This window comes from Maylandia zebra, linkage group LG12 (assembly GCF_041146795.1).
Source record: "Maylandia zebra isolate NMK-2024a linkage group LG12, Mzebra_GT3a, whole genome shotgun sequence".
Taxonomy (NCBI): Eukaryota; Metazoa; Chordata; class Actinopteri; order Cichliformes; family Cichlidae; genus Maylandia; species Maylandia zebra.
In genome coordinates this window covers 19309798-19323830 of record NC_135178.1, presented here as the reverse complement: position 1 = coordinate 19323830, position 14033 = coordinate 19309798, and the positions used below count along the sequence as shown (strand labels likewise).

The 14033-nt window shown below is 42.1% G+C and overlaps 1 protein-coding gene across 1 annotated transcript in view; it reads left to right on the top strand.

Annotated features, from left to right (window-relative positions):
- Positions 1-5738: 5738 nt before the first annotated feature.
- The window catches only part of sv2ca (synaptic vesicle glycoprotein 2Ca), a 30460-nt gene continuing 22165 nt past the window's right edge, over positions 5739-14033 (top strand). Inside the window, exons 1-2 of the mRNA XM_004544449.5 lie at positions 5739-6125; positions 11978-12777. Coding sequence (XP_004544506.1) covers positions 12183-12777 — 595 coding nt within the window. The 5' untranslated portion in view covers positions 5739-6125; positions 11978-12182. The remainder of the gene's footprint in view (positions 6126-11977; positions 12778-14033) is intronic.

Genomic DNA, 14033 nt, shown 5'->3' with positions numbered 1-14033 from the left:
TCTGTAGGAAGGTTAAAATGACAAGGACTGGCTAAGACTAGAAAATGACAGGATTTGCATAGAAAAAGCAAAATAAAAAGAAAGAAAGAAAAAAAAAAATCAAGGAGTTTTAGACCCTTGTGCCATCTTTTTGCAATGCACAATACAACACATGGCAGATAACTGTAGATGTGTTTAATACTGCCCAGGCTCTTCTTGTCTGCTACACGATTTCTTTGCCTTGAATGCCCGTAAATTGTATCTTGCATAAGATTAAATAAAGTTAAGTGTAGGTCTGACATCTAAATTAATCTAACTAACACAGAGCAGCAGTTAAAATCTAGGCAACTTATTTGAAACCATCTCCGTTCTTTGCAAAATGTTTTTCTTTTGCTGCAGAAAAAAAAGTGATAAACTACTGTTGATAAGTGGTTAGATTACACCCGGTATTACCACCTAAATGCTTTCTTTAGATCCCTTTTGTGAGTTTCACCTTCCTCTCAGTAAAAGAAATGCACCTGGGCTTGTGTGTTGAAATGGGATTCAGCTCACATTCTTCTCCCACAGCCTGTTCAATCTGTTCCAGGACAATAATCACAATCCATTTGACTTTCTTCCCTCTGGTATTTTAGCTCAGCTGCGTTAGACTATCCAGGACCTTGCAAAGGTAGACAGAAAAGAAATGAGAAAATAATGTTTTGAGCTTTTGCATGTTTACCTTGTTACCAAGCCTTTCCTTGCTCAACTTTTATTTTTCCCCCCAGAGAATTTAAATTTAAGAGATTGCAGAAATGTATGGTATTACAGCCCTTTTCTTTTGTCCAGCACGCATCATTTCATCTGTTGCATCTGATGGTGGAACGGTGGATTACAAACTTGGTGTAAAATTGTTTCTGCCCTTGATCGATTTTCAGTCAGACCTACTTACAGACAGCCATAACTCCTGAAGACAACAACTAATGTTCTATCATCAATCGTAATGTTATCAACCAATTTTTCCCATATATGAGACAATAATGACCTCTCACTGAAGACAATGTTACCAGAACTCATCTTAGAGTTATTCATCGCTGCCTGCTGTTTTCAAATTAGTTTTCATTACATGTTGATGGAGCGGGACTTCCCCCTTGGGCCACTCTAATCCATCACATCTCTCTATCAATGACATCCGTGTCTTTTTGTTTTGCTCTCTAGGTAGCAAATTCACCGGCACTTCTAAACACATACCTACACACAGATGAGATGCAACAAGTCAACAGATTTTCTTATATCAAATTCGAAACGTATCCGTGCAGTATGACTAAAGCTGAATCTAGTATAAAGTGGTCAGCAGTATGAATGTAGATGAGCGGTGGAGGTGGACAGCAAAAGATGGAGGCTAAATCAGTTAACCAGTGCTTCTATCTCCACAAGACATAAGCAATTACCATCAGTGTCCACATCTGTTATAATCTGGATGAAGATAAGCAGCAGACAGTTGTTCCAGTGTAATTTATCAAGGAAAGCTGATGCAGCAGGTACCACATCCATATATCAGACTTATATATGGGACAATATAACTGGCTCATCTTGCTTTGCAAATAAAAAGTTGCTGGTTCAATTCTACAAATTCCCATTGAGGCTGAGTTAGGAAGAACATCTAGTGTAAAATTCAACTTAATGAGCGGCCCCTTGTGACAAGAGAGCAGCTGGAAGTAGCTTTTTGATGCTGTCCTCTCACAGATTTAGCCGAGTAAATTTTTTAACAGAACTAATGAGGACGTAATTTAACAGTTGTGTCATCGCATAGTTCTTCAAACGGTCTCAGGATCTCGGTCTGCAGCACATGTAGCAGAGCAGCAGTACAGCTGAGGAGGTGGAGTCAAGCCGTATGTCCTTGTTAAGTAGTCACTAAACAATGACCCTGTTGTTTTACCTTCCCTTCTTTGTGTGGCTTCTCTCCAGGTTGTCCGACTTCCTCCCACAGTCCAAAAACATGCTTGCTAACTGGCGGTTCTAAATTGGCTCTAGCTATGAACATGAGTATGAATGCTTGTCTGCCTCCTTGTGTTAGTCCTGTGATGGATAGAGCTGTCTAAGTCACCTGCCTCTTACCCAGTAACAGCTGGGATAGGCTCCAGCCCCCCTCATGTTCCTGAATTGGGCAAGCAGAAAATGAATGGATGGATGAAGTTCATAATTTAGTGTTGGGTGTTTTTACCAATATTTGTCAATATCAGTGTGGGCAGTCAAGAACCCATTGCTTAGTCAAGCCAAGTATGGCAATGGCCATGTTTTTGGGGCACCCTCCTGTTTCAAATGGTAGTCATTGTTTACAAATGCAGATTATTTCTGAAACCTAATAAAAGGTCAGTGTTTGACACACTAATTTCAGCAAATGTAAGCACTCTTTTGTTGTCCACACACACTGCTTACCTTCCTGCAACGAAAGCCTGATCAAACGTGATTGGTCAGTGGAAATCAGACTACAAGCAGAGTGGTACAAAAATCCCTTACCTTGCCTATAGACTCTACATACAGGCCAGGCAAAGGCAAGACAAAGTCCAACACTGGCACTATTCTAATAACTACCACGAATAGTAGGCTGTATTTACATGTAGCATGGGATCTTATTAAATTCACATCTATTGTTTGTACATGTAAATGTCCAAAGCTCAGGGAAAACACCATCTTTATCATGCTTTCTGTAATAAAAGATACTGAAATCCATGAGGATCCGCATGTGTGTGTGTGTGTGTGTGTGTGTGTGTGTGTGTGTGTGTGTGTGTGTGTGTGTGTGTGTGTGTCATTCTACTGTCCTGTACATTAAGCTAAGTGCTCCTCAGCTCTACAGCAGTAGTAAATGGAGTCTTATGGCTCGGGGCTTGGAGGGGGCTTCTCAAGTCCAGATCAAAAGCAGAGTGTGTCCCAAACCCCAGGTCACTGCTTCTGTGAATCATCAAGTTCAGAGGAAAAGGATAGAGGCTTTTCTTTTTGTTTGTGTGTCTGAGCGTGTGCGTATGTGTTCCCCTTCACGTTTTTGTGTTGTGCATGTTTTAGTACACAGTGTGTGGATCATTTAAAATCTTACTCTCTGTCATTTGTCCTGAACATGATGCATAGCCAGCGTTACAAACATGTCACGGTGCACAACCAGGCTGTCCTATTCACTGCACGTCCTTCGTATTAACAGGAAAAGCGATTGATTTAAAAAAAAAAGTTTTTGAATAATGAAAGTAAAGAATTAGATGCACTGGATGTAACACATCAAAGAGCTTGCTTGTAGATGTTTTCTGCAGTGGACGGTGTTCTGGTGTCTCACTGGTTTTGTTGGTGTAATTTGCAGCTGCAAACGATGTGAATACTGAAAAGCTGAATATCCCTGTGCTTGCATCACTCTGTATTTTCCTTCTTTCCCCCCCTTGCCTCATTTTCTCCAGGAGTCACTTGCGGGTAGTATCTGACATAGCAGCGAACTGTCAGTTGCTATATCATGCTTAATCTAAAGATCCTCGGTATCTCTTAACAGCCTGTGATCGGTTATGTAATTATTATAACGGGACTGCACACCCTTTGTGTGGTGTTCATCAATACTATTAGTCCCTCTGTGGTCGTTAATGAGATGAAAGAAATTAGCATTTCTCTTGCTCAAACTGCATTGGGAATTCAAAGGCTTTACTCACTGCTCAGGTTACTTCACACTGTCAAATTAAGCTTAGCAGCTTGCAAATAAAGTAAGAACCAGCAATGGGATGCTGAAATGAAAATAAATGTGAAACCTGAATATTAAGCAAAATTGTGTACAGCAGTTAAGAGTGTATTTAGATATGGGATCGATGCTAAAGTGTGAAACCCTTTTCCCATTTGTGTTGTCTTTTCCAGAGTAACCTGTTCATGAAGCAGTAGTTTGACAGAGAATGTGACAGAACAAGAGAGACAATCAGAAATTATGACCTGCACTAGTATGAGCATCTCTGGCTCCCGGTGCATGGCTGCAGGTGATCAGATTTCAGTGTTGTATCATGTGTCCGCTGAGTTCATTATGCTGGAGTTGTGCCTCTGCACTCCTTTAAGGAACTTCAGTCTTACAGGAAAACACAGTACTCCTGGCAACTGAAAATCCGCTGCAATTAACATACGATTTATCTGCTGTGCTCTTATTGGTGATCATCAGGAAAGCATGAAGATTTTGGTAAGGTACCCTTAAGGAATCCATTGAGTATCACTCACAGGGGAATCACTTTGATCAGATCCCCTGACCCCATCGTTGTTGCCCTATTAGTGATCCAAGTGAAGACTGGTCAAGAGCTGAAAATCAGTTTTACAATTTGTCACAGCACTTCTTTTTATTTTAATGCACCTTATTTTGTAAGGTAAAGTTCATGGTTTGAAGTTCATTTATGATTCATTTTCTTGATTTAAACCCTTTCATAAAGCTCTCCCTTGCCTGATTAAATCCAAAATCAAATCAAATTGGGTAAGATAATATGGTGACAGTTGATGCCAGTAAGACAACAGTGTGTTAGTGCAATAAAAAGGGTTGAATAAAAAATGTATTGGTGATGTGGACTGTGTGCATATTTGTGTGTCTGTTTGGCTTCATTCTCAGTGCCGTTTGTTTGTTGAACTGGCAAATATACACATAAACTACTTCACCAAAGTTCATGAAACCTGGTGAAGAGGTGGGGTATTGGACAAGGATTAAGTTAATTATGGTTCAGATCTGTTAAAACTGACAGACAAGCCTTTGGCAGGGGTCCCCAGTACTCCAGCTGTATGTGTGAGTCGCTGAATTGCCTCCCAACAAGAATAATCAGTAGTTCCCAACATTTGTAGAACTTCAGATTATTTTATTGTTAATCTATGTTATTATTCAGTGGGCACTGATTGTTTTCCCTCATAATATCACAAACATCAACTACACAGTTTAAAAACAAATATGAAGATATCATTTCTACCAAGTGTAGGGACGTGGGGGAGTGTTAATCTCAGGGTGTGCAGTTAGTGGACTGTTGTTTTGGTTTGTGAATTGCCACTACTGGATGCAGACTTGTGTGTGTTTATGTATGCATATAAGTACTGATAATGATCAAACAGCATAAAAGGTGTGGGATTGGAAAAAAACCCACCTGATACTTCGTGTTTACAATGCACTTTTTTGCAGTCAATCATAATTTTGCACCAGTTGTACTGACTATATAAACTACAGATTTTCTTCCACAGCTTCCGCATGTCCTGAAAGCGACAGACTATAAAAGTACTTTAGCGACGATGTTTGCGAATAACTTTCAGAGAGATGTGTGGCTCACAGTACGATTGTGCTTGCAACATATCGACCATTTTCTGAGAAGTTATCTGAGGTAAACGCTGAGGAGTCGGTCGGTCAGCACCACGGACAGAGGCGAGATTTCGTTAAAATGCGTTGTGCGGCTTCAGGATCCACTCTGCATAACCAAGGTGAGCTCCCACACAGCTCCACTTTTATGAAAATGGTTAACTCTGAGAACAGACGGAGGGGAGCTGAGTTGCAAGAATCTCTGCTGTTCACAGAATTTAGATGTCGGGGTATTTTTGCAACTTGTCTTTCGAAAGAAGTGGGAAACTTTCCCTTAAACATATCTTTTCGGCTCAAATGGGCAGGCGTCAACTCCCACAAGTCCTACAGTCTGTGTCTTGTAACTATCCCCCAAGACTGAGCAAGTAGTTCGCATACACACGAACATACTGGGCTGCCCTACAGTGAATGTGCGCAAACCTTTCTCATCTGTTTAGCATTCATGCGCTGCAGTGCTGCGCGTCAGTCACCTAACTAGATTGTTCCATCAGACGGAATTACCCGCATCACTCAATGAAATACAATTATTGATTACACCGGCCCTCCCTCTCCCCAACCACCACCTCTGTTTTTCGCTCTCTCCTTTCCCTGAAGTGCTGCAGCGAGAGAGGACCGCATCGAAAAAGAAAGAGAGAGGGAGAGAGAGAGAGAGGAAAAAAAAAGAAAAAGAAAAACAGTCGTGCGCCGGCAGTTTCCTCTGATCCTATTCTACAGTAAAAAGCCCACAAGATTTTTTTTTCCTTCTTCTTTTTTCTTTTTCCCGAGAGCAAAAGCAGAGTCCGGTGCAATGGCTCACAATCAGCTCGGTCCAATTTTCTCGCCATAAATGACGGTAAGTAATGACTTTTTTTTCCCACCCTGAAAACATGCTGAGTGTAAGACTTCCGAGTTAGGCAATTCTCTTTTCGCCTTTTGTATCTAATATGGGGACACACAAACACACACATACACACAGACACGTGCGACTATCAATTTATTAGCACATTTTCAGTGATATTTCTGACTAAAATGAAAGCTGCGACTCAGGGACAGGTTATTTTGTATTCACGAGTTCATGATTGAATGGTTAAAAGTTGGGATTATTTCCCTGACTTCACATTTGCCTCATATAAGAGTAAAGGCAAATTATCCTGAAGTAGGCTGCGAGCATAATTAACTAATGGGATGTAGTGGGGATTCATCCCCGGTTTCAGTGTGTCTTAGATTGTGAGATTTAGTCAAATCTATGTCAGATATACTCGAATAAAGTCTGTTTAGTTTTCCTTTCGGCTCATGAGCTGGTGTGCCCATCTTTGTGGTATCATAAAATAGTTGTCCTTGGCATGAGCCGAGCTTTTTTGGGGTTTGTTGACTGTGGACTGTTCACGCTGTACTGCAATCCAGCCACCTGCCCTGGGGCAGTTAAAGCACTCTGCACTGCCGCCAAAAAGAGGAGAGGACGCGGGAGTAGGCAACTGACTCATCCATGAATTGTACCTCAAGAGGCAGCGAGCGATTGACAGGCGCACAGCCGGTGAACTGGAAATCTGTGGCAGAGTGCTTTGTTTGCAGTCCTAACGCCGCTTGTAGTAGTCCTGCTGGGTTAACACTGAAGGGCTCCATCAGTGAAAACACGCTGGATGGAAGTGATTGCAAGCTGCAAAATTCAGTCGTTTGGCCTGTTATGATATTTTGATACCACGGTAAGCATTTACAGGATATTGTTTTATACAGGAAAACTTTTACTCAATAAGGCCGATCTACTAGTTGTTTTTCTCTTTCTCTGTGACCCAAGAATTAATGTGTAAGACTCACAAGCTGGTACCAGAAGGTCAAAAACACCACAGAGATGAGACCACTTCCTTACTCCCATCCTCCCTTTTTCTTTATCTCCTGGAAAAGGCTCGTTAAAGGCTAGGTGGTTTGTTTCAGAATTCACTAATGAAAGAACTCTGTATTTTATGTCTAGGAGTGTATTTTGCTGGGATGATCATAAATTATAGCTGAACTGATAAACTACACAAGGGATACTTTGCTCAGAAGGCAGGAAGACGTTTCCTTATTTAGTCTGTACCGGTTTGAACTGGGAAAGCTGACACACGAACCTTTTTTTTCTCTATATAAACTGCTGTGTATCAAATAAACCTTTGAGTTGATTCTGGGAAAGCAATCTGAACAGTTTCTGTATCACTTTGTTCTCCTAACTGCTCCCGATATCGTAACTAACCCCGCTGAACGGCATACCTGAGTGTTACTTTGAATAATTAGGAGTCTTATAAGGAAAGGACAAACTCTGCTTATCGCTCACGCCACGGAGGAAACCCGGGAAGGCAATTTCCTTCATGGCCCACTTGTCATTGTTTCTAAAAATCGATATATACCTGATAAACAAAAGTCTCTCTGGGATTCATAACATCCTCTTCCCTGTGTCTCCACTACAAGCACCCATTGATTCCTAATTTTGTTCCTATTCTGAAGTTCAACAGCAATAAAAAGATGTTTTGAGGTGGAGATAGTTTCTGTTGCACTGTTTTGCTGTATGCTGCAAAGAAGAAAGGACTCCAAAGTGTGTCTGATAATGCATGTCACAGTGTAGAAGAGAGAAGAAGGTCTGTCAGAACATTTTGTTGACTAACGTGAAAGTAGATATCCACCACATTCATCATTATTTTAGTTTAAACCAGCAGTTTTGCTCTGAAGAATCCTCTTTTTCACTCTCATGTTACCCTAAATGTGCGTGTGATTGTGGCTTGATTTATCTTTTTGTAAGCACACATATGCACCATGCAAAGGTAAAACGTCACCAGTAACTGTGTAACATATTGCATCCCTTACCTAATATGAATTGTTGCATCATTACGACCCAGCAGACAGGGTTTGGACTAGACAGGAGTGGCATGTGATATTTCATAAAGAAGATCAAACACGTATCAAGTTGAAAGAGAAAAGCAAACGAGACGACACACTTTGCTGTGTGTAGATCAGTCAGGGGTTTCTTTCTGTCTTTAGGTTTTAGGTTTTCGATGCTTGTACACTCCTGAATGCATTTCTGGAGACATTAATTGTTTCAGTCTAAGTAAGAAGAGTCAAAAGAATATAAATTATGTGAGAATATAAACAAGGAATGACACTTTTTTATAATCTCCAGGCTTGAGATAACAGTGACTGAAGTCATTCTAAATAATAGCAATGGCAGCTCTTCATGTTTGAGAAGGAAATAATCAGCTTGCTGCAGACCCATTTTTGTGTATTTGTATTGATATTTTTTTTATTCATCATCTGTGATCTGTGGTGGATCTTTGAGTGCTTCTAAGCTGCTGTTTTTTTTACACTCCACGAGGAACAATTTCTCCTATACAGTACAGCCATCGTCCTCTGTCTTCCCCTTCGCTTGCTCAGTAATGGAATCAGTGTTTGATGAAATCTCCTAAGACGTCACGGGCCGGTTGGGTTTCTGCCTTCCAGATGAGGTCATGGACTCTCCGTTTTTATGGGATTACATGATGTGGCTCTGCCCACTTTAGCGATTGGACCTGCTTTTCTCTTTCCTCCTTTTGGTAATAGAGCAAACCACCGGTCACACCATCACAGTGCTTACGCACGTCTTTGAAAGGGAAGGTCGCTTTCTCCGTCAAGTCATACTTGAGAGATGGGAGGTCTTTATGATTGTGCTTCAACAGCACAAAAACCCACTAAATCTTCAAAATATTTTACAAAATGTGGGAAAAAAGTTCTTCTGAGTTAAGGGGCCCAAATACGTCCACTTCATGTGAACAAAATACACAGGTCAAAAAGGTGAAGTGCCAGTATTGTGCCCTCATAGCTGTGCCACTTTTTCCCCTCTTTTGCTTTTTATTTTCTAAACATTTTTGGAATATATTTCTGCCTTGTGCACTCTATAAAACCGATTCTTATAAAATCAGATTTAAGAATGAGAAGGAGACCACAGCCCTCGTTGTTTTGCGTCATTCTACTTACTCATTGTACTGTGAAAGAGACAAAGTCTGTACTAAATAAGCACACATATACAAAAAGGTCACTATTGATTTTATTTCAAGTACATTAAGTGTTTGCCTCCACAAGATGTTGTGGGTCAGGGAACCTGAAATCCAGGGACAGAAATTGATCCTTTTATTTTGTACTAACAACCTGCTTGTGCCTGCTCAGTCTGTTTGTCGGCCGCTGGACTCGCGGTTGATTAGTTCCAACACTCACATCAATCCTTTTGACAAAGTGCAATGTGAGTAGGAAGCCCTCACTGTGCTGATAATTGGTTCATTATGTTTTAGGTTGTTTTCACTGAGGCTGTTTATTACTATTGTCATCATTACTGTGTAATCTCGTGTAATTAATATCTTTTTGTTTTCTGTCAAAATTCACATTGCTTGGGTTAATCACTGTGCCACTTATGACAAATGTTTCACGGTAAGCAACAGCAGTATGTTTAAATGCATTAAGCTTATCAAACACACAAACTCTGGATAATAACACTAATCCCCCCCTCCTTCTGAGATTAGCTGTCCTCAGTTGGACGCATGGATAAATCTCTTGAAACACTAATCTCTCAGTTTGTCTTTATGTCCATGGCAGATGAAATTCAAAGGCCAAGTGATACTTGACCTAGCGATTTTTCTATTTTCTTTTACTATTTTAAAGAGGTCTAAGAAAAGCAGGGCCACCATCCATCATGCAGACAAGAGGTATCGCCAGAGCCAGGCCTAATTTCAGCCACCCTCTCATGGTTCAGAGCAGCACAGTATATTAGCTCTTTTTATTTTAATAGCAGGGAACAGTTACCTCTGGGGGTCCCATGTGCTGTCTGGCACTTGGCCGTTGCCATTGGGGAGTGCCATAGCCATCCAAAGTATCCAACCCCATGAATGTCTGGACAAAAGTTTTCCCAGCAGACCACTGCACTACAATAAAACGATCAAAAATATTCACTTCACCTGTCAGTGGTTTTGATGTTGTGGCTGTTGAGATGGCCAAGTGTTATGAGGAAATCAACATGCCTAAAATATAAACCTACATAAAATATCAGAGGAACTGCAAAAAATAAAGAAGATCGCGTAGAAATAAAATAAAACAGAAAACTTAGGTTAGGCAGAGTTGGTGGTTTCCCCAGCTAGAATGCGATTGCTCTTGCTGTCTCCGGTATCGGGGTCTCTTCAGCTGCGGTCAGGTGAGGTCGGTTGCCTCTGTGCTCGGGTGTCTTCTGAGCCTCATCACCACTGACAGCGTGTCTCACCATACACTCCATTGATTCTCTGACAGGCAGCCTCGTGCAGCGCCTGCGTGTGCCCGTTTTAGGTAAGAGCCTGTGTGATGGCTGACACGACTCAGTCCTGAAAGAAATAAATGGTTCTCTGACACCTGTGAACTTTGACTTGCTCCTTGCAAGGTGTTAGCCTTCTGAGGAATTCACAATTCATTTTTACTTTTTGATGTTTTCATGCATAAATGCTCAAGGAGAGCCGTTTGGGGGAAACTAGGAAACTGATGCCACAACCTCAGCCCTTTGTATGTTATTTTTTGACAAAGGAGACAGATTGATTATGCGCGTCCTTATCTGAGGAAGCACCAGTGTCAATGGAGGCATTAAAAATTATCAGAAAAGGGAGCACGCTCGTAACCACAGAAGTTATCGTATGCGCCAAAAGGGATTAGTAGAGTCACCTTGAAACTGCGGTGTCATTTTGCCCAGTAAAATTGCATTATAGGAGCTGGAACCGGCCCTGTGATTTGTGTCCTCCTGACAAGGCTTCAGTGTTCATTAGAGGCTGTGGCGAGCCACTCGTAGTCACATGGAAACCCCACACACTGGACGGCTCTGACCATCCCCACCCTGCTCATAAATATGCACTCCATAGCATCTGCAAATGTTTTATAATAAAAAAAAAGAGCAATTCAGGGTTTTGTAATTTAAGAGAAATTTAGAAATTCTTTGATTTGTTTAACCTGGCTGATGATGAGAGCGGAGCACTCACATGAAATCATGATACATCATTTTAGCGTTTAAGCTGGGGTCTCCCTCCCATCACTAGTCTGCAGAGATGGGAAGTGGCTTCCCCGCGCCCATGTGTGTTCACACTCACTTATGTGCACGACATGTTTAGGAGTGAGAGATCTTCTTTCTAGGTATGTGTGCCTTTTGCAGGTACATATATATTTGTGCAGCTTTTCAGGCACTTTATTTGAGAATAGTTCTTGTCTGTGATTGTTTCTACACTGTGTCTGTCTGTGCATCCACTCACGGTCATTCCTCCTATCCTCCCGTCTTTACTTGGATTAAAAATGACAGTGCCGTTCCAGTTGGATCGTCGCTCCCGTTTTAATGAACCGGGTCTTTATTGGGGACAAATTGATTTTTGGGCAGAGTGTTTGTTTATTAGCTCCTGCTTTACAGAGCTGATCATGAGTCAGCAGGTTCAGCATCTCTGTTTCAAATAATCATCTCTTCAAAAACTGAGGGCAACTCATGAGATGTAGAACAAACTAGGAGAGCCTTTGGAGAATGAATTTTTATTTTGAATGGAAATTTGGGGCAATGCAGAAAAGCCAACGATTAACAGGTTAGTTAATGATAGTGGGCGGACATGATGAGCATCTCTTGTGTCTGATTTTATTTCTCTTTAAACTCTGATGCTTCTCGACTCTTCTTTTTTAAAATCTGTCTGTTGCTTCCCCTTCCCCCCTGTCTTTCAGACTGGTCCATGATTGCCACAGCCATTGTGGTTTATCTCCTGTGGTGACTGCAGACTCAAGAGTTTCCTTCCCACATCCCAAGACCCACTGATCTCACCATTCCTCTAACTCGCCTTTACATTTGCCCCTTTTCCCCTCTCTTCCCTCTTTCTTCTACTTCTTGCCACAATCAGCACCCCTGCAAAGGCCTACTTTTGGAGCCAAAATGGAGGACACTTACAATAATAGGACTTCCCTAGTTAAGGGGGCCAAGGACATTGTCAAGGAGGCCAAAAAGCACGCAACAAAGAAAGTCAACAAGGCGGTAGACCGTGCTACAGATGAGTACTCTTCTCACCGCAACTACACTCGATTCCAGGACGAGGTGGATGAAGATGAGGATTTCTACCAGAACCCGCCGAGGCAGGACGGCGAGAGCTACCCCGACAATGAGGAGGGCTCAAGTGATGCTACAGAGGGCCACGACGACGAGGACGAGATCTATGAGGGCGAGTACCAGGGCATCCCCTCATCCGCAGGAGACAAGAAGCAGGGCCAGGTGGCACTGGGGAAGCCGATGTCTGATGGCACAAAGGACCGTGGCGAGCTGGAACAGGAGAGGCAGGCGGATGAGGAGGAGCTGGCCCAGCAATATGAGCTGATCATCCAGGAGTGTGGCCACGGCAGGTTCCAGTGGCAGCTGTTCCTGGTGCTCGGGCTGGCACTCATGTCGGATGGGGTGGAGGTGTTTGTGGTGGGCTTTGTGCTGCCCAGTGCAGAGACAGACATGTGTGTGCCCAACTCCAGCTCGGGATGGCTAGGTAAGGCCCTTCTTTGTATTCGTTTTGGATATTAATGCACTCGCTTCATTATTAATTCAGCAAGGCCTTTTCTTAGTGTGTATTTTATTCTGTTTAATTAGTTATTATAAGTCTGAAAGGCCTTTTTCTCACCTTTGAATAGAGTTTAAATAGCACCCTACGATGTACAGCTGCATCCTTTCCAGGATCATTATAAAATTAACAACTGTGCACATGTTTGAAATAAGTACACAGCATGCAAAAATAGCCTCAAAACAGCCTTGAAAAACAGGTCCAGATGTATGTGTTTGTGCTATACACAGTATGTCACTCTTATCCTATAGCAGTGTTTCACATAGATGAGGCGTTTCGGTCCAATGGTCTCCGTGTCAGGATTAAGAGGGTAGCTAATATTCCCTGTGTGCTCTGTGGGTTGAGGTGGAGTCTCAGCAGTACCAGTAGCTGCAGGTGCATAATCCATCACCACAGAGCTGTGTACAGGGGCTGACTCACTGTGTCAGTACCAGAGTGGAGAGGACATTCAATCAGGCACACAGCCCTTAGATACTAACTGCCACGGTGAGACGTGACAATACATCAACTTCACAGCAACACCTGATGGAAAACTGATACGCGCTTTGAAAATGAAGGTTGTGACGGAAAGTTTGACAAATACTATTGTACTGCTGCTTTATTTAAGAAAAATGTACTGTTGGTTGTACTTGCAGCAGAGTCATCTTATCAACAAAAACACTACTTTGTTAAAGCCTCACAAGATGTTGTGTACGCTGCACCTTCATTTTTCTGTCTCTTTCCTTGGTATCAGTGTAAACTCTTTGCTTCCTTTCTTGCCAAGCAAAGTCCTGCAGGCATTTTTGCTCTATGCTCTGCTTCTCCTTGTTCGTGACTCCATCCCTCACCCCTGTCCCTCCCCCTCACCCCCCATTCTCTGTGCTTTTCCTTTCTTCTCCCATCCTCCTCTTCCTCATCCTGCTGATTAGCCCGAGGCTCCTCCCTGTTGATTGGTGTGTGTGTGTGCATGCGTGTGTGTGTGAGTGTTTGAGCATAGCCTACATAATTACCATGACCTTGTTGGTATCCATTCGGAGTTTAACACACTAATTACACTTAATTAGAGGTAACAAAATGGTGTCAACTGATGTTTTACAGGTGCCACAGCATTTTTTTTACTTCCTTTAAGTGCAGAAATTCAAAAATGAACTTTAATCTGCAGATGAACGAGATAAGAAGTTCTGTTTTTTTAAGTTCACTGGGTA